A 22,068-nucleotide genomic window follows, 5' to 3' on the forward strand; every position below is an offset into this window, starting at 1 on the left:
CGTTGATTGTTTGTGTCAGAAGCTCGGGACCCAAGGGACAGACGCGTCATTTTGTTACTGGGCATCTATGATAGACCCTCCACTCTCTTTCATGTTGATACCCATCTGACCCCCTCGTACTCACCATTCCAGAACACCCACCATAGACTTAATCCTGTGAAGCAGTATATTCTCTTAAAATCAAAACATGGCTGTTAGTGTCATGAGGCATCAGGGAACATAAATAGTAGATCAAACCCCCAGAGGGAGACACCTGGGAGCGGGACCCCGGTATCAATTAAGCCCTGAATGTAGAAGTCAGAATGCCAATATATTAACCAATTTTCTCTAAGTACCCCCATTCATGCAAGAATTTTATGTTCAACATTATTCTCTTATTATCGGTTCCTGTTGTTTAGCTTAGACAGTTAGAAATGTGCCATATTTATCCTGACCTTCACCACAGAGATGAGTTCAGCTGACCCACGTGCCACCAGATCGACTGGGAAGCAGCTGCCAAACGCAGCCTTGCAACCCCTATGGCACAGGCGGTGCTATACGGCCCCTCAAATCCGCACGATGATGTTGTACATTATATGATGATGTCAGTAATGACAAAAATGTTTCTTATAATGTGCTGCCAGTGTACCTTTTGGCAGAGTGCTCTCGGGCAGCAGAATTCTTTGCGTGCATACTTTATTTAATTTAAATTTTGTTATCTTTGCAACTTATCTTTTGGTCTCATTCCCTGACCGGGTGTGTTATCTTATTTTTGCATATTGTGAGGACACGTGTTGGGTGCCCACCTTCACCATTTATTATTGTGGTATGACATTTTATATTGGGCATCTTTGGTAAAGCATTTTAAAATGCCTTTTCTGCACAATCCCCCTCCACAATGGCCAAAATCAGCTCTCCATCTAAGGTGCTCAAGGGCCCAGGGGACAGGGATGGCATTTTTTTACTGTACATCTTTCATAGATGTGTAGTCAAAAATACCATGCCTGGCCACAGGGCACCCCCGCACCTCGCATACACACATAATAATGTTGATTGTGTGCATGTGCTTGGTGCTGTGGGGCCCAGAGGAAAGTCATGGTATTTTGTTTTACTGGACATCTATTATAGTTGTCCAATAAAAAATACCATCCCTGCCCCCTGGTTCCCCAGTGCCTGGCATGCACACATAACCACATTGATTGTGTGTGTGTGTGAGAGAAGCTCGGGACCCAGGGGACAGGCGTGTCATTTTTTTACTGGGCATCTATGAAAGAAAATGGAAGAAAATGGGTTGTGCCCATCTGTTACATTACATGTCCATGTTAACGTCCCAAACCATTCCCATTTTCTACATGCAAATTTGAGTAAGTGGCGGTTGATATTCTTTACACTTTTTGGGCCTGATTTACAGATTTTTTTGGTGCATAGTGACTTTGCACTGCAAAAATACACTTTGCACTGTTCTGTAAATCAGGGTATTTGCTGCAGTACAACTTGCACTGCGCTAATAATTCTGTATATCACGCCCATTGAGTCTTAACTATTTGTGTGTAAGCTGGTGGCACAATCTGCACACACAGAATACAAGTGCATTCGCTTCCCGCCCCCTTGTTGGAAATCACTGTCGTTTGTACATGATCAAACTGCACTTTTTACAGACGTGTTTGCATTAGAAATGCATTTGATGATTCAGGATTCTGCATGTCTGTTTTCATCGAACTATAGATACTATGTTCATTCAATTGTCGAAACCACGTTTAGAATGTAGGAAGATCTCTGAGCCCAGGTAAGCAAATGTAAGAATCTATACAAAATCCCCTCCTTGCATTGACGTCAGTGTGAAAACGATGTGAGTAAGAAGTACCTGTAATCCTGATGTCAGTCCTGTGTTCATCTGTCAACACACATTTTCCCTGAGTTCCATTCTTTTTACTCACAAAAAACCTATGAGAGGCGAGTGCAGAGAGGCACCATTGTATTGACGATTCCCATGGTGCTTAATGCCACACACCAAAGAACGTCGGAAGAGCACACAACGGTGCTCTCTCATACAAGTGGCTGAGGCAATCTACCTCATCTCATGCTCTCCGGGCAGTTTACTACTAGTCACCGACCCTGATCCGATGAATCGGATCCGCCTACTCCCACAGCCCTTTTGTGCAGTTTTGCCTGCCCTGAAAATGGCGGCTACCAAGAACCAAAGCGAGGTTCGCATCCCGTTGCCAAGCAACGCGTAATTGTTTCATTTGCTCACTTCCGCCGGCAGGCGGACGCCGGCGCGCGATGTCCCGGCGAGAAAAGGCCCCTGTTAGCACCCCTGTTGGCGCTCTGTGTGACGCTGGTGCGCAACATGCTCTAGCCAAAGTCCAATACTATCTGGTAAGACTAACCCTCACACATCACAATCAACTAGTCTTTCACCTACCATTGTACCTACATGGGAGAATCACACTTGGATCCCTTATTGAACTAGCGTATGTGTACAACTGGCCACCACCTCGATCGCGCCGACTTGAGGGCTACATAGAGTCGCTCAGCGAGATACTCCAACCATTAACTTTCAGGACATCACTATTGGCGCCTACGCTATTCACCCACTTACCGAACATCTATCTCTATAATTCAGACTCCAGAGCCCTCTAATGACAGTTTGATACTTGCTCCCTCTCCTCGTTGCAACTTTTGTCCTACAAAGTAAACCACTGTATTTGTGGCTCTCTGTAATCCATTTGCCACACTGCCTTTCACTGGCCGCAAATATTGAAACAACTTATTTTGTTGCTGCTCAGGTTAGGTCCAACCTACTGCTGCCTTGCACATTGATTTCGTAGTCTCACTGATCCTTGCATCTCAAACAGCTTTATCTGCTGCTTCTTAACCCTGGAACTTAACCTGTTTCCTGCATATTGAACTAGCCTATTTACTGATGCCTTTGTATTTCGAAATATCCTATTCCATTGTTCCTTGAACTTGATACTTGTCTCAATGTTGCCTTGTGTATTGAACTAGCCTACTCACTGCTGCCACGTGCAATTCAAAACAGCCTAATTTACTGTTTCCTGCACCCGATACCTGACTCACTACTGTATTTTCATATTGAACCGGCCTATTCACTGTTGCCTCGTATATTTTGAAATAGCCTATTCTAATGTCCTCAGCACGTGATATTTGCATGCCTCTAATGTGGCCAATACTGTCACTGAACTCTGGTTTACTCAGAGAGTGCTCCACCCAACCCACATCAAAGGGAGAATACTTGAATGGGTGACAGATTATAATTGTAACACCTCTATCTCATCAATCTACCTCCAGCTCTGGACAGACCACCACCTTGGGCATTCTCCTTAGCAACTAACAAACATGCCGCTATACCCAGTCAGTTGGCTCCACCTATACAAACTAGAAATAAAAACAATATTACACCTGACAAATTACTCCCCCTGATTCTCCCCACACTCAATTCTCTGCCGGAAAACCTGGGTCCAGAGACACTAGTGAATGAATATAATAAAATTATATCCACCTCCCTTGACCTAATCGGGCCATACAAAGTAAACCCAAAGCCCATTTTAACTCTTGGTACACACCACACCTGAAAACAATCTGTACCAAAAAAAGACAATGCGAGGTATCCTGGAGATTACGAACATCGGAGGAAGACAAAATCAACCTCAAGACTATAAATGCACTTTATAAGCATGAAATACTCCTGGCCAAATGTGAAACCTATAATAATAGAATAGCACAAGCCAACTCAAGTACCCAGGAACTCTTTGTCATCTTAAAAGAATTAGAAGCTCCCATCCCAGTGCCAGACAACAGTGTATGAGATAGACCTTTGTGTGCTAATATACAGCAAGCATTAACTAACAAAGTCATAAATTTCCAAGATACAATTGCCACAAAAAAATATCACTATCCAAAACTACTTCCCCTAACATCTCCAACAATACCAATCTACCTAACAATACTGCTTGCTCACCCCGATTAAAGTTCACTAAAGTCTCTATCAGTGAGACTGAAAAGATTATACTCCCGCTCAAACCATCCAACTGTCAGGGTGAACGATGCCCAGCCCAACTGATAAAGGATGCAGCCAGAGATCTATCCCCCTTCATTTACAAACTCATTAATGCCTCACTCTCTTCGGGCATTATACCAAGCAACCTCAAAGAATCATGGGTGCTCCCCTTACTTAAAAAAACAGACCCTAGACCTGGCCATACCCACCAACTACCGACCAACCACAACAGTGCCATTTCTCCTGAAAATCATAGATAAAATGGCCTACCTCCAAATAAAGAAACATCTGGAATCCAACCTTTTGCTAGGAGCCCGCCAATCTGGCTTTCGACCACAGCATGGTACTAAAACAGCCTTAATAGACCTTAAGGCCCAGATTGATGAGCTTAGGGATAAGGGGAACTCAGCCTTACTCCTCCTTCTGGACCTATCAGCTGCATTTGACCTTGTGAACCACAAGGTCCTTTGCAGCCACTTGGACTTGGCTCTTCACTTCTCTGAGGAAGCCATAATTTGGCTACATTCTTTTCTCAACAACAGGACTATGAGGGTCTTCTCCACTACTGCGGCTGCAGACCCCATCCCTATCACTTGCGGGGTGCCTCAAGGATTATATGTCTCATCCACCTTATATAATATTTTCACGAAGCCCCTGTTCGACCCTCTGGACAATCTTGGTATCCCCTACACTAATTATGCCGATGATACCCAGATTATCATTCCACTTACTGGGGATTACGAAAGAATTTGGCCTTGGTGAACAAGGTCTATCTCATCATCCAGGAATGGATAGCCACCCATGGACTATGCCTGAATGACGATAATACTTAGATCATCATCCTGGGGACCCCTGCAACCCTAAAAAAACTGGGACCTACATATTCTACCTTCAACATTGATAATAACCCTATCACGGTTGCTAGTGAGGTGAACCCACTGGGTTTCTACCTGGATTCCACCCGCTGCTTAAAGAAGCAGTTTAATGCGATGGCATCCGCCGCTGCATACACTTGCAAATTGATTAGAGCAAGCAAACCCTTCCTGTCAATCAACAGCTGCTTGACACTGGCCAGAGCACTCGTTCTGTCGAAATTGGATTATTGTAATTCTCTGTACATCAGAGAAAATATGGAGATCATCAAAAAAATCCAATCCCTCCAGAACAATGCTCTTAGAGCCGCCATTGGTATTGTCAGGAGAGAACTTTTCTCTGAAACCAGAAGACTAAATAATTGGCTGACAACACATGATAAAATACAACTTAAAGACGCCTCTCTCACTTATACATGCTTGAACAATGCTGCTCCCTGTTATCTGACCGAGAGATTTACCAGGAAAGTTCCCACAAGACCCACCAGACTTTCTAGCACTAATTGCCTACTAATCCAGAGATTGAAACTCTCTAGAGTGGGGAGCCGTAGCTTCATGGTCAAGGCGGCCCAACTATGAAACTCACTACCCCCTCCTATGCGAGAGGAGCAGTCTTACCTAAAGTTCTGTCAGAATCTCATAAAATGGTTTAAAGACTCTGACAAGTAAGATACTTTACTAGTAAGGCCATGATCTGGATGACCCTGGACTACCCTCACACTCTTGTACATATTTGTGTCTACATTATCTGTGTCCCTAGTATATTGACGGATGACATCCTCAATAATGTCACATATAAGATCTGATGTATCTAGATTCTTTTGTTGTATAATTAACTGTATTTGTAAATGTGATTATGCTCTGTGTAACTAAGCTGAACGTTCTCTTATGCAATGCGCCCTGATACCTATGGGTCTGGTGCGCAATACAAGTAATAAAACAAACAAACAAACAAACCTGCAAGCTTCTAGGGGGATTGAACTGATGTTGCGTGCCAACATGTTGTTTCCAAAACTATCATGTTGGCCCATAGCTATTCATAGCCCTGTCCCCATGGCATTGGGGCGTGTATGAAAGCAAGATCTTCAGTCATCATAATGGTGGGGGGGGGGGGGGCGGAGCATACAAAGATTTCCTATGGGAATTTAGGACGAAAATATACGTCCTTAGCACTTACAGGGCTAATAATGTGGAACATACTGATGGGCGTGCCCTCTGTGGGCGGGGTAAGAGTCACTGCACAGAAATTGGCTAAAACCTTCGAGTAAATCATATTCACCATTATAGATCAAATCGTCGTCAGAAATTCCGTTGTAGTTTGCACAGAGGCCACAGGTTTGGTTGGCGTATTTTGCATCCATCTCCAACTGTAAAGGAAAGAGAGGCGAGCCAATCAAACCTCACGTTTTTTGTAGAGAAGGATTGGAGCAAGCATATTACGGTCCACATATCGGAAGCAATGCAATGGTGCAAGTTGAAATATCATTTGGGCAAATATGATACTATTGCCAAGAACATGTCCTTTCAGGAACCGTACATTTTACCGAATCCAATTTCACCTAATCCTAATTCTTTTTTTAGGATTAGTGAGGTAAGCAGGTACAATTTAAAACATAGATGGGGTGGAGGGTCTATCCCGCATAATAAAAAAAAGAATTGAAGACAAAACAATTCAAAGATTTCCCCTTTAGGTGAAGTTGATTCATTTAAATCACGAACATACCAAACATGCATTGATGCAAATGTCAGAAATACCAGCTTAGGTTGGGTCACTGGTGTCATTGAATCATCTTTTCAACATGTTGACATGATACGTTCTGCTACCAATTTCCATACAATTTGTTGCTAAAGAAAGCAACAGAAGTGACATTTTTGCTACACTTCACAGGTATGCTCTGCGATCTTGCTTGAGAAGAAAGCTGCCCTATCTTTCTTGTGTGTCTTGGTGCATCACTGCAGATCAGCATGCGTGGCAGAGGAGCATCAAACAGTATGGCTTTTCTTCTTTTGGGGGAAGCACCCTAGTGTTGCTGTCATGTTGATGCACTCTGACCAAATGACTGTGCCATTTGCCTGGCTCATGAAACACATCAAGAGCACATTTCGGGTAATAGCACATGCCCACTGACGTGTTGGCTTTAGTTTAAATGGTTGCCTTACCTGTAGATGGGTGGGGGCGGATAATCATGGAGTCAAAGAGCATGCCGCCACGGTTAGATATCGCGACAGAGTACTATGGGCTCTACTTACTAAGAGGTTGTCAGCTTTGTTCCACATCATGACCAGGCCGACCTTTGCCGTCACTTTCACATAGATGCCATTTTCCTCCACCTGAAATGCCGGCTGAATGAAAGGAAGCTGAACCCTGGAAGACAGCAGACATTTTGTTTTTTAAGTCAATTCTTTACTCTTCGGTTACACTTCCAATATACTACTGGGGTATCAAAGCTAGAATGCACTTGACAGAGCCTTCCATATGGATCTTCAATACCATTCGAAGAATGAACACGTACAGTGCTGGAGAGTATAGAATGTACGCACGCGGGCCAGATAATGACCCATTCCATCATCTCTCAAGCAACCTGGTGCTCTGAAGCAACATGCCATAACTCTGTAAAACACTGGTAAAAACAAGAAATAGAACCTATTTGTAAGAAGGCCATTTTTGAGCTTTTTAGTATAAATAACCGGATGTATTTAAAAATCATGTAAGTGTGACCGCATGTATTTAAGGGTTGTGTTTGTGTGAGGGCAGTGTCCGTTGAAGAAGCACATTTTTTAATGAATACATATACTGCTCGAAGCAAGTATCAGGCCAGTTGAAAACGTATGCAAGGGCGTCACACACAAGAAGATGGAATATTAAAAGGAGTTAACAGAATGATGTTTCTTATTGAAGGAGCGTTTGACATGTGTTATAGATGTAAATTTCGTTTCTTAGTGTACTTGATGCTGTAGTTCTATTCTGGAGTGTTCTTCTCGTATGGTTCCAAACCCCTGTTTGGAGCCATACGAGAAGAAGCTGCCGTTGCCGTGATTGGCTGTGGGGGACTCTCACAAATAAACGTATGAAAAGGTACAACGTCTTTTGTATCATTTTGGAAGATGTTACAACAAATGGCAAAGAGGATCTGAGAGAGTCCCCGAGGGTCTGACTGCCAGGACTCCGACATGAGGAAGTTTGGGGATGCATGAAGGGAGAGGCAGGCGATTTGAACCCACCGCTGCGAGGAGAGTCTTATAAAGCTGTGGCCTCAGCAACAGTGAAGGTGTGTTCAACATGTTTCGTGAGCCCGACGAGGGAAGAATATGTTAAAGAAACTGTGCCGTGTGTGAAGGTGCATTGTATGAAAGCAGCGCGAGCCTCCTTCGCAACGGGAAAAGGTCAGAGGAAAGCACCCTATGCATAAGCACGCTATGACCAGGATACAAGGATATGAATGGGTTACTAGAGTAGTGCACCCTGCGACGTGTGTTGCGTGCCGCCATCTTGATGATTGATGGTTGCCGAAGCTACGCATTGTAACAGTGTCACCGATAATACGTTACGATTAAGTGTAGAAGCAACACGAACAGTTTGCCGTGTGTACAGATTAAGTGTTTTCACCTCTCAGCAACAGATGAAAACAATAGAGACTGCAATGATACATGTTGTATTATCACAACAAGTAGAAAAGGGAATGGATAATTAAAGACACAGCACACGTTCACATACAATGTGGTGATCTTCAATATGCGTAATAGTTTTAAAGTAAAGAATTTAAATCTGGCCACACACAGGGCACAGCCAACATATAATGCAAGTGAAAAAAGTCATATGAATGAAAAATGTTAACGCAAAGAATTTATGTCTGGCCTCACACCATAACACAACCACCATATGAAAATAGTGAAAGGAAGACATATGGACTTTTTGTATGTAAAGTGTGAAACACAAAACTAAAAATTACAGAAATGCAGAATATTTTAGCACCGGTGAAATTCTTGGCACAGCCTGGGATTCCAGTTTGTTCGTGGGAACAATGGTTAGACAATTTTCAGGTCTACTTGAGGGCAATAGGAGGCGCCAAGTATAATAATGACTTGAAGAAGGCCACTTTGTTAAACTGTATTGGATCTGAGGCACTACGAATATTCAGAACATTACCAGACTCTAGTGATACTGAGGGAGGCTCTGGGGATTCCACTGGTAGCGCCAGGAAGTATGAGTCTGCATTGTCCAAGTTGAACATTTTGGAAATAAAATGAATATTGTTCTTGAACGGTATAGATTCTTCTCAAGGAAACAAAACAACGGTGAGTCTATTGACGCTTATATTGCTGCATTGAGAGGTCTCATTTCCACGTGTGAGTTTACAGGTGTGGCAGACGAGTATTTAAGGGACCAGCTTGTCCTACATGTGGCAGACTCCAGGATCCAACAATGATTGTGGCAAGCCAAAAATCCAACGCTGGATCAAGCACTGGAAATAGCTAGATCAATTGAACTTGGGGAAGTGCATGAGGGAGGTTCAGAATAAACCAGAACAGGTTGAAATCAAGTCAATTCAAAATGTAAACTAAGGTGAATTTAGCAAAGACGAAGAGGCTTTAGTTGCCATGGTGAAAAGAATAGTAAAATCAGACCTTGCCATTAACACTAGACAACAGAAGGAAGCATTCCAAAGGCCACAAGGCAAATGTTACAAGTGTGGGTGGTATAAGAATGTTAATCCAGAAAAAGATTGCCCTGCTGTTTCAGCCGAATGTTACAAATGTGGACAACTTGGTCATTTTGGTAAAGTATGTTGCACCTTCAGAGGCAGAGGAAGATTCAATTCACGGTACAACACGACGAGGGCTAGTACTCAGTTTGGAAGGGGTGCTACAAACAGTATAAGGGCTTTGGAAGAGATCAGAGGCTCAGATGAATTTGTGGCAATCACAAGTGGATTTGATAAGGAGGAGGTGCAGATATTGGCTCTCACTTCAAAGGAGGGCGCTGCTGGTCCATGGGTGTCCATGGCTATCAATGGCATTTCTCTACGTGTTATGGTTGATACAGGTTCTCCATATACGATGGTGGACATGGAGACATACCTTAAAGTACTCAGAAAGAAAATGGAAGATCTACATATGACCAAAGTTAAGGCGAACGGCTATGGTAAAACGCCAATTGACATTGTGGGGTATACATGGGTGCATTTGGACTTTGAAGGGAGGAAAACCTATTGCAAATTGTATGTGGCTCGTAATGGATTCTCGATAGTAGGTTGGTGGGAACAAGCATCGTTAAGGATTAAAACTCACCCAGGAGAAAATGTGCCCACCCTGAGCATCATAGACAACAGTTGTGACTCTGCTATGAACCTAGCTAGAAGCTTGCCTAAAGTTTTTAATGATAGCATTGGAGTTTAAAGGGCTTTAAGCATTGCATAATACTTAAGAGAGGTGCCAAACCAGTAGTGCACAAAGTAAGAAACATTCCGATTGGCACTCGAGAGGCACTACAAAAAGAATTAGAGAAGTTGTGTTCACAGGACATTATTGAGCCCATAGAGAGCTCAGAGTGGCTCTCTCCGATAGTGATTGTACGGAAGCCAGAAGGATCAATTAGGATGTGCGTTGATCTCAGAGTCTTAAATAATAACATTTGGATAGATCGCCATCCTCTACCCAATATTGGGGAGATGCTTACTACCATGGAGCCTGCAAAATGTTTCATTACCTTAGATTTATCCTCTGCATATCATCAGATACTGTTGGAGGAAGAGTCCAGACATCGTACATCATTCATAACTCCATTGGGGGCATTTAGATACAAAAGGATGCCTTTTGGCCTGGAGTCGGCTGCTTCTGTTTTTCAGAGACTAATGCAACATCTTTTTAGCGGCCTACATGGGGTTTATTATTTTCAGGATGACATACTAGTGTCTGCTGAATCTGAAGAGGATCACGGCGCCAAATTGCTGGGAGTGTTGCAGGTAATACAACAAAAAGGCCTCACTCTCAAAATAGAAAAGTGCAGGATAAAGCAAAAAGAGATGACATACCTAGGCCATTGTATTAATTGCGGAAGGGATAAGACCTAAAGAAACCTTGGTGGACACCATTCTTAAACTTCCCAATCCTACCAACAAAGATCATCTTCGGAGCTTGTTGGGCCTCACAGAGTACTATTCCAAATTCGTGGATCACTATGCAGATAGAACAGCTCAAATGAGGGGTCTGATGAATAAAGGCACAAAATTTGAATGGTCTGAAGGATGCAAAGAGGAATTGGAGAGGATCAAGAGCCTGATAAATAAAGCACCTGCCGTCAAAATGTTTTATTGTAATGCTAAGACCATAGTGTCTGTTGATGCTAGCAACATGGGGTTAGGAGGAGTTTTGGAACAAGTTCAAAATGGATACATAGTTCCAATCGTTTTTGCTTCTAGGACTTTAAAGGGAGCTGAAAGAAATTACTCGACAATTGAAAAAGAAGCCCTAGTGGTCAAATGGATACTAGAAAATTTTAAGGGGCTTATTTGGGGAATTCCTGTTGAGCTCCGAACGGATCACAAGCCACTCATACACATTCTGAACACGAAAAATCCACATCTGACATCTCTGCGTATTAGGAGGTGGATTCTCATCATCATGCAATATAATGTGAACATAAAGTATACTCCGGGAAAAACGAATAAAGTGGCAGATTGTTTCTCCCGCCTACCTTGCACCTGTGGGGACAAAGAGTCAAGTGAAGGAGATGAAATGATTGAAGAGCAAGATACTGATTGCATTATTGCTCAAGTGCATCCTGGGTTTAGCAAAGAAGAATGGATAGTAGCTGCCAATCTAGATGAAGAACAAGGGCAATTGAGAAGAGCAGAGAGTGGTTGGAAGGATAAATGTGGTAATAACACTGGATTGTGGGAACATTTAAAAGATGAGATTTCATGTGACAATGTGTGCATTTACCGCGGAGATCGTATTGTTCCACCTGAGTCTCTAAGAGAAAGGATTATGGAGATTGCACATGAGGGCCATCTAGGGAGAAGTCTGACCAAAGGAAGAGTGAGAGAGGTTTACTGGTGGCCCAATATGTGGAGCGAGTTGGAGACCATGGTTAAGGATTGCTCCGCATGTGCAGTGAGCGATAAAGGAAAGATTAACAGGAACACGCCATTACAACCGGTAACCATACCTGAATCAGTTTGGTCGAAATTAGCCATTGACATTGCTGGTCCGTATGACATTTATTAACCACGAAAAAGTATTTCATTGTTTTAATTGACTACACATCTAAGTTGGTGGAGTGTGGTATTGTTGAGGAATCTGTTTCAGCGGTGAAAGTGAAGACATTTTTGGAGGAAATTTTCAGTAGGGAAGGTGAGCCACAGGAGCTAATATCGGACAATGGATCTCAATTCATTTCGCAAGAAATTCAATGTTTTTTGAAGGAGAGAGCCATCAAACATAGCACAACGGCCTTATATGACCCTATGAGTAATGGTCTTGTGGTGAGATTGAATCGCTTTATAAAAGACACAATTCAGTTAGCTGTAGCCAACAGTCTCCCGTGGAAAGAGACGCTAAAGGAGGCATTAAATACGCATAAGGTTACCCCACACTCATTGACAGAAGTGGAACCATTTACTCTGATGAGAGGGAGAGTTGCTACGAATAGACTTAGACCGGCTTGGATGATTCTTAAGAGAAGAAAGGATATTGACATGGAGGAAATTGTAAGGAAAGTGAAAAGGAAACAGGAAGAATATAATAGATATTATGATAGGCAGAAGCATGTAAGAGAAAGTAACATTGAGTGTGGAGATTGGGTCAAAGTAAGAGAACCCAGAAGAGTTCAAAAGGGTGAATCTAGATTTCGCTCTCCACAAAGAGTGGTTAAATGCTCAAAGAAGTCGTTGATTTTGGAAGATGGTGGTAGGTGGTCATGTGATGATGTCATTTTTGCTAGAGAAAGAGGAGGAGGATGTATTGAGAACAGTTCCAGTATGCATACTCCACAAGGGAAGTGGAGGTGTAGAGATGTGATCAACAGTGATGTTAATGGGCACACTACATCCGCTTCAACCAGTGATGTTGATATAGCGGAGAATCCTCATAATTTGGAAACATCTAGATTATTTTGTAATAATAAGGCGTCTTCCATGTGGCCCAGAAGAATCATACGTAATTTCAAAAAGGATTTTATTTACTATTGAGACTCAAGTGCAGCGGCACTCCATCATAAGATAACTCCATTGTCGACAATGCTGAGTGGTCTCAGTACATATCCTTTTATGGTGCAATATACTAAAAGGAACTGTTAATGTGTTTTAACTGTATTTAATTTATTATATACAATGTATTAATGTTTTAGGGGGGAAGATGTTACAGATGTAGATTTCGTTTCTTAGTGTACTTGATGCTGTAGTTCTATTCTGGAGTGTTCTTCTTGTATGGTTCTATGTTCGGAGCCATACGAGAAGTAGCTGCCGTTGGCGCGATTGGCTGTGGGGGACTCTCTCTCACAAATAAACGTATGAAAAGGTACAACGTCTTGTGTATCATTTTGGAAGACGTTACAACAACATGTTTACTCTACAGGCACAATGAAGAACACGTTGCATCCACGTGTGTGTGCCTTGCTGACACACAAGTGAACGACACGGCTGCATTCTGTGTTTCAGAAAAGTGAATCTGCCTGTTGCCACCGTCCTCTTTCTTTGCTTTGGCAGTCGCTTCAAAGGATAGGTTGTCCTCCTGGACCACGTGGTTGACGTCCCCACACACACGCATCTGGGAACGATCTTGACCTTCCACCCTGTTGCCCTAAGGTCAGAATCAATTGGTATGCACAGGAAACTCTCCCTTCTTGTCTGGGTGATTTTTAAATAAATGCAGTAATTATTACCTTCCTGTCAAGGGTCGCCCTCTTGGTCTTGAGCCCACGACAAGCTCTCACAAGGTCTGCAGGTCCTGGCAGACTCCAGCCCCAGCGATGAGTTGTCTTCCTGGACTCTGTAGTAGAAGTCCCAGGGACTCCCACCAGGGCAAGACCAGGTCCTTCCACCATCTCGCCCTACAGACAGCCTCAGCCGGTATGGGCAGGTATTTCTCCCCACACCTGGGTCATTTTCTTAATGCAGTTATTATCAGCTGCACGACGAGGGTCACCCTCTTGGGCTTAAGCAAACCATTGGCTCTCTCGCGGTTCACAGAACCGGCCCCCCCAATGCTTTTATCTCTTACTCTCTCCTCTGATGTTCTTAGGAGTACCACTAGGATCTGTGCTATAGTCCCCAGCAGGCTAATACTGTTCCATCACATGCTCATTGGCCTGGAGGATCTAGGTTACAACCCCCAGTAGGCTTGTTGTATCAATTGCTCTTATAAGGTGCTTCTGGGACTGTGCTAGCTGGCTTAGTTGCCTACTTTGGTCTCCTACTGCTACTCTCTCTGAAAACACATCAACCCTCAGGTGCGCCATCCTCATTCCCTCAGCGATGGCTTCCTTCTCCCCTCTTTTATACTGTGTTCCTGGATTCAAAACTTTCAATAATGATAGGGATTGCCTGGGCCCTTTCCTCCTTTACTTTGTGCCTTGCTATTTGCTTGTGCTTCGTGGGCCCACGTATTGTGCATGTGTTTCTTCTCTCTTTTACACTGGATTCAGGTGTTCAGCATTCCCTAAATGTCATGTTTACTCAGGGCTTCACTGATCATGGCTCAGTGAGCTAATGACTTAACTGTTTAAAACGTTTTATTATATATTTATTTATTGGATGCAATAGCTAAAACAAACTTTTGACACACAACAAAACATAATTAACAATAATTACCATCGAATAATAATCAAATTAAAAAGGTCAAATTCAAACAGTCTTTCAAAATATAATAGCAGCAATATTTAACGAAATCGCTAGACCATTTACTATACAATAGCCCAAACTAAAACTCTGTGAATGACGTGTCTACATTATATAGCAATTTCCAAACATTATGGTGTAAAAGTTCATCAAAAGAGCACATTCAATAAATAAGTGTTATATGCACAATATCTTCAGTCTCTCAGCACTAACTATGTTAGCTCTTGCCCCTAACAATTCTCTTGTGGAACACAAATTAAACTTCATTCTGAAAACTTCATTTCTAAATGTCCGCGAAGGATGTTTTGCTAAATACTTTGGACTCATATTAAAAGGCTTAATTTCATTTCTAAATTGATACAAAAATATATGTTATTAGTGATGCTCTGTTAGCTAGCCAGTCTACATCAAAAAGAATATTTTGTTTTCCTTTATTGGAAGAGAACTGAATTCCTCCTGAGAGGAATTAACAGAGAGAAATAGAGAATCACATTTAATCCACCATAACTGCAGCACCTTACAGGAGTTATGCCCCAATTCGCCATGCACATTTTTAAACAGACTGTCAGAAGGTGGAGGGAGTACTTTGCCATTAAGTTGCAAAAGCTTCCAATCAGCACGGGTCTGTAGGATGATAGGCCAAAGTCATGCCGAAACACCACCGCAGGCATGTCCTGAGGGAGGGACAAGGACTTCTGCCACAATAACGCTTCGATCTTAGCCCAATCAAACATAGGATCCATGATCTCAGCTCCGTATAATGCTGTATAAAGACTTAAATGCTGTTGCCATCATTTTGGGGTCACTCACTCTGACACCTGCTCACTATGCTGCTCGCATCTGTCTCCCTCACTATCACATGTTCACGAGCATCGGCCTCTGCCCAGACTCCCCTCCGAGCTCAACTCGCGTCCTTCTTCACATGTTTAGTGGGCTGAGGAGAATGTAACTGGTTCAGGAGTGGTCCTTTGGACTGTATCAGAAGAGGGCAGCAGACCATGCTTCCTACTCCTCCCTCATGCTGTGGTACAATGTCACTAGGCCCGCTACCCGCATTCCATCCTTGATACTCTATTATGGGGGTCACTTCTGAACTTGTCATTCCATACATCTGATGGTCTAAAAATGGGGGAGATTCCCTGTTCTTCTGCCTGCAGGGCTTGCCATGGATCTGGAGAGAGGAGGGTGGTTGAACTCTGGGGAATCCCCCCATATACCACCGTCAGGGATCTTACCACATAGCGCATGGGATAACCAGCCCCCATAGCTCCCCTGGCCCTCTCCATAGACACTTCAGAATGCACTCATCACACCACTTATAATACAGTTGTGCATTCAGATTCACTGTGGTCGATTAGCCCAAGCACACTCTGATTCACAATGTGATGCATCTTATCTGCCGTGCACGGATTGTATGCCACAGGTAAAGAGAAGAGAAAACAGCATTGCTGCCAGGGTTCTAAAAAGACCCCTAGAAGCACTGAGATGCCCCAAATAAATAATGAATGCTTTATATGAGGGTATCCATCTCAGGCAGAGGTGAACATGCACAATGATGCATTTGCATTGATCTGCCTTGTACGGCAAATCACCTGAAATGTGGTTACTAATCAAATGTCAGGGGGTAACTGATCCCAGTTCCCCACCAATGTGACGTCAGTCAATCCATACACACTTTTATTGTATTCTTAATGTATTGGGCATTTGTATGGCGCCTATACACAACTGTTTCCAGGTGCCACGTGTGTCGAGACCACTCCCAAAGCTTAACATTTCGTGGACAGTCTGGCTCCACGTCCATTGTGCCGGCATCCTCTAAATACATCAGAGACTTCCGATACGACAACTCCGATTTCAGAGGTGTGAGATCAAAGTGCACGCACATATCTGATGCTTTGTGAAGCTGTCCCTTAGAGCCACTGAACAATCTCTGAACTGTAAAAGACACGCAAAAAACGATGCCTCTGGAGCATGGGGTGAAATACCAGGCACTTAACTATAGGACCTATTGGGCATTGTGGCCACATGCACCATAGAAAACTGTTCCACTGCGCTACTGGGATGCGGGGCTTTTTGGAGTACCAAAGCAACATTTTGACAGTGATTCACTTTACTCACCGCTCTACAAGGTGCCAGTCAAGAGACCATGGGCCTGATTTACAACAGCATGTTACAACGGCACAATCCCACTGGAAAACGCTTTAGAAATCAGCCACCCGTGCCTCTTCAGAATCTACTTCTTCCAAACCTACACTGCAAGGAGTTAACCACTCTTGAAAGATGAAAGGCTACTGTAACCTTGCAATTCACCAAAACTGTATTATCACATGTATGCGGGCTAATGTAACCAATCGCCCACCTCGCTTCTGCAACTAAGACATATTCATATAACAGCGCCTCGATGCCCCTGGGCAGGATGAGCACTTTTATAAATGCAAATAAATACATCTTGTCTGGTCCCTAAAATCAAACATACAGTAGCATTTCTGCTAATGCTACTACTTCTACAGGACACAACCTTCAGGATTATAAGGTAGATTCAAACCCTGGCATGCAGCTATTCCTCATCACCCCCTGCCCATGAAAAGTGTGGATTTGCCAATGTTGTTCTTAGAACAGCAACATAAAGAAAAGATGGGCCATGCCATGTAGTGGCTTCACAGAAGACAGGATTAGACAATTTGATATTATGCATGTGTTGTTCTGGAGTGATTTATAAGCCAGTGGAATCCAGTAGGAGTATCAGCCCCACATGGGAGAATACTTACATGGTATCTTCAAAATATACAGAGCTGTTGATTTTAATGACCAGTCCTTCAATCTTCATGGTGATGTGGCTGATGGTGGGCACCCCGTTCTCCACGGTTCTTCTCATCTGGATGTCGAAGTCCATGTAGCTGCCCTTGCAGTGGGCAGAGAGCAAATAGGTGCAGGTTCCCGGGAAGTGGAAGACAGTCCCATCAAAGGTTTTGAAGTGGAAGTTCCCCCAGGTGCTGCACACGCGGCCATTGTGAGGAGTGTTGATGGCTGGAATTGAAATGCAGACTGTTATCCTGTGACCAGATTGCTCCGCCTACTGTTTCGGCGTAGTTATACTTTGCTGGAGTTTCTCATTGGTCTTATTGTTTACCGTCCTAAGCACGCGTTCCTCAATGGCTTAGATCATCGCATATCACTTCTGTTACCATTACTGCAGCATTCGTACTTCATTCAAAGCATAGGAAGCTGCATATACTCCCCTGCTCATCAAAAATGTCACTGTTTTCGTCTTTTTCACTATCACGGATTTCTGTTCCTTTACTTCTCATCATCACTCTTTTGCATACAGCGAAATATGACTTTTGCAGGAAAATGTACTTCCAATGTATGTTTCCCAAATTTTACCTTTTAACAAATGTGTTTGCAAAGTTTTGCCATATAAATGAATATGCAATTGAATGCAATTGAATGAGTTTACCTACAATTACAAATCTACACTGTAGACCTAGTAATTTGTTCTCTGACGTTTGTTTTGACGTCAAATGTGCTCCCTCAACATTTAGCAATGCCTTGGCTGTGCTTAGTTGGGAAATCAATTTAGATCTCTGAGCCATTCAAGGTCGGTCCTGTGTTGAGAGTAACCATTTTGTCACTGACTTCTGCAGAAATAGATATCTAATTATTTCATGGGTCATACTTACACCTCATTATTGGCGTCATTGGTGTGCTTTGCATGAGCAGTATTTTCTGGGCAGGTGCAGGGGTCTCTGAATCAACAAGACCTATTGGGAGGAGACAGAAAGAAAACTGCACCAGTCAGCGAAAGGGTGAAACGCTCCAAGAACAGCCAATGCTTGCTTACAGTAACACAACCACATTCCACTCACTCTTACTAGTGCACTTCGGTTGGGCTGCCAAAGAGAAGTAACTTGAAGGGGAGTTTTCCTTCTTACCACCCTTTCCTTGTAAATATCCTCCCACAAATTAGAACTCCTCATCCTGAGCAAAACGATTGAGCGCTTTTTGGACTGTGGGTTTGTGTCGATCGAGGTGATGGATATGAACAAGGGTTTACACGTATACATGAGTGGCTTCTACACAGGTCACAATGAATAACAGTGGGATAACAGTGGGATGAAGAGCAGGGCAGGTGATCTATTTGCCTGCCATCTTCCCTGCCTCTCCCCGGCCTCTCCCCTCTTTCCTGGAAAGACTGATCATATCCAACATATCCAACAATGTCCCTACATCAGGGTGATGAGTTATTGGCAGCAGTGTCAGAGAATGCGTAGCTAGTGGTTATTATACTTTTAATCTAATGCCGTTGAGATTTTATAGTGCACCATTTTACAATCATCAGCATAATGAAAACCTGGCACATACATCTGGCTGCTTCTTGGCTCTGGGTGTAGCACAGCTATTGCCTCTCAATGTATTTCAATTATCATTCTTATTAGAGTTGCTTGTGCTTCTCAATAAAGGCCACACTCCAGGGGAAATCAGCTCCAGATTCCATTTCTCCCACTGTGGAAGGAGGAAAGATGTCTGCCAAGATGGCTCAGCTGTGAGCCCCATCCCATCCTGCAGACTATGCTCTCAATTCTAGGTTTCCAAAGTTGAAAACGAGGCCGCCGGGACAGGCCACAGCTGCCCATTTCTGATCCGCCACTAAAAGGACACAACAAAACCAGCCACCCTCCCATGTTGGATGCCTATCTGATGGACACATAATGCCTGATAACTCATTAGATCCACATACCCATATGTTGGGCTAGCGGGAAAACAGGTTTAAAGATAGGGGCTGTCAACCGAATGTGAAATTACCACTCCATTACTCACTTACTCTGTCACAGATCGAGAGAAACTCTCGCCAACATAGACCACAGAAACATAATTTGAGCATTCTCAGTATTCTCAGTCCTGACGGTGGCTCTGTTTCAGATGTGTAAGTGAACACCTTACTAGGGGATCATCAGATAGTGGCCATGGTATGGGCATCCGGCATGCTGAACTGCCATGCTGTGTCCACAAGTTTCCCACATTCGCCAATATCATTCGAGACCAAAAGGAGCTAAACCAGCAAGCTGTGAATAGCGGAGAGCCCGAGGACAGGAAGTATGGGAAAGAGGCCTCCCCAAAAGAGGTTGTGAGAAGATCAATGTTCCCTTCACATCCCTGGTGACTTGCACGCCCGTTGCCCCATAATCTCCATACCTGGCATTATTTGTAAAATTGGCCATACCAATAGCAGTGATAGCCATGTGCTTCACTCACACTTCTTCTTTCCCTCCCATGTTTTCACCTTATACAAGTAAGCCTTTATTAGAGCAATTAGAAATATGTAAATGAACATTTTAAAGTGCACTATCATTTGATAACTGACTACTGACCAAAGTAGCGTCTCCAAACGAAAGGCATGGGTCTCTAACAGCAGTGAAGATCAATTGTTTTATGATAGTGCCCGATTGAATGATCTTAAGAGTATTTTAGGTATACACTAACAGCTAGAGTTCTTATCAAATCATGATTTATAAGGTCACACCAGGTTCAGATTCAGAGTAGAAAAAAGGAGCCACCTACCCGGATGTTCCTGCAGAACGTTCGTGTCCATGGTGATGCCATAGCCGCTGGGATATTCTTCTACGTAATGGGTCAGTGCACAGGCTGTAAAGAGATAACAGGTGAACTGGTAAACTAGGGTCTAGAAGTCCAGATCTACGTAAACATGTTGGTAGGTGATGCCAAGGTATGAAGGTAGGCCACTATATGGAAGAAACAGTAAGTGAACTAAAACGTAACGGCTCACATTGTTGAGAGTATGAGTTGAAAAAATGGGTTCAAAGCCCTGCTAGTGTGTGCAAGTATATATATCTATATTCACTGAAAAACCTTTGTTTTAGGGACGTTTTGGTTAAGTTGCACTAACAAAAACCTATACAATTCACTGAAAAAAACGTTGTTAAAGTGGCATTATGGTTAAGTTGCACTAATAAAAACATATGAAATTCAATGAAAAAACTTTGTTAAAGGGACGGTATGGTTGCAAGTAAAACCGAAAAACCTCAGAAATTCGCCAGTTATAGTGAGCTAAGCAACCATAACTCGCGCCACCACCGTGCACTTTGAAGACTAACACCCAGGACATCAAAGATGACACATGTTATGCTATATCTTCTACAAGAACCACTGGATTTCCATGTAAAATTTAAAATGTATCACCTGATAAAAGCATACAGATTCCATAGGATTCCATTGTAAACGTTGTCTGCATAGAATAAGTGGAATTTGCATTTTTGTTAAAACACAGCAAGCATTTTTAAACTTGTTTTTTAAATGTTTACAACTGCAAGCAGGGGAGGCAATAGCACATGATTACAAAAGTTGGTGGTACTCTGCATGCAATTAACATAGTTTTGTATAAAATTACTCGCTTGGTGTTTTAGCATACATTTTAGAAATAGTTTTTTGGGAGTTTCCCTTCGATCATGTGTAAGTTTACTGCAATACTACAGTAAAATTAAAGCAAGTTTACCACAAAACTACTGTGAAAATTGCTCGCCCCAACGAAATAGACAAGATGGCAATGCACGATGGGAGATTAATGAACATTTATTTTACATGGGGCTACCACATTCGCCATCAATGGAAGCACCCTTTTCTCTGCTCAAAACCAAATGGGAGCAGACCAGAAACAGCTTGCTTGTGTTATTAACTTGACACATTTTTGCAAAAATGTCTAGCTTAGAGATGCATGTGCTAGAAATCTTTTGAGAACATTAAATTCACATCTGATCCGACACACATATATATGGTATGTGATCAAGCAACTTGTGCGTTATACCTCTGCTTACTTGTTATTCCTTGGCATGGGGATTTTGTATTAAAGTACTCTACCTACAAACTTGAATGTGCTCGCTCCTTTGATTTTTGACGAGGTTGGGGAGTTCACTTGCAGGATGCCTATGCACCTTTCATTGGCACTGTATATTTTACAACAGTAACTGAACACGGTCCATGTCCTTCTGCTAAGCCGACTGTATATTTTAACACATAAGGTGCCACTAGCCATTGCATTCATCCATGGCCTCTGTATATTTCACAACATCAACCAACCACTAGCCATCGCTCTTGGCCCTGGTCAGTGGCAACACACACTTCAGCTTTCTCCCCTTTATGGTGACATCACTGGTGACTTCACTAATTACCTCATCTTAGACATCATTGATGAAATCATAGTTGAATCACTGATGATATTATAATACTAACTGTCCATGGCCAGTGGATACAGACTTTGGCCATGCCCACTGTATATTTTAACAAATTAAGGGACCAATAGCCATGGCCTTTGGCCGTGCTCACTGTATGTTTTCAGACACTAACA

At 42.9% G+C, this 22,068-nt stretch overlaps 1 protein-coding gene across 1 annotated transcript in view; it reads right to left on the reverse strand.

Annotated features, from left to right (window-relative positions):
- LOC138505068 (mucin-5AC-like) overlaps positions 1 to 20,309 on the reverse strand; it is a 160,365-nt gene extending 140,056 nt beyond the window's left edge. The window contains exons 1-4 of the mRNA XM_069625391.1: positions 20,268 to 20,309; positions 17,495 to 17,781; positions 7,123 to 7,258; positions 6,152 to 6,239 (exon numbers count right to left, since the gene is read on the reverse strand). Coding sequence (XP_069481492.1) covers positions 6,152 to 6,239; positions 7,123 to 7,258; positions 17,495 to 17,781; positions 20,268 to 20,309 — 553 coding nt within the window. The remainder of the gene's footprint in view (positions 1 to 6,151; positions 6,240 to 7,122; positions 7,259 to 17,494; positions 17,782 to 20,267) is intronic.
- Between the last annotated feature and the right edge of the window lie 1,759 nt (positions 20,310 to 22,068).

This window comes from Ambystoma mexicanum, chromosome 11, assembly GCF_040938575.1.
Source record: "Ambystoma mexicanum isolate Mex_15411 chromosome 11, UKY_AmexF1_1, whole genome shotgun sequence".
In the NCBI taxonomy this organism is placed as follows: domain Eukaryota; kingdom Metazoa; phylum Chordata; class Amphibia; order Caudata; family Ambystomatidae; genus Ambystoma; species Ambystoma mexicanum.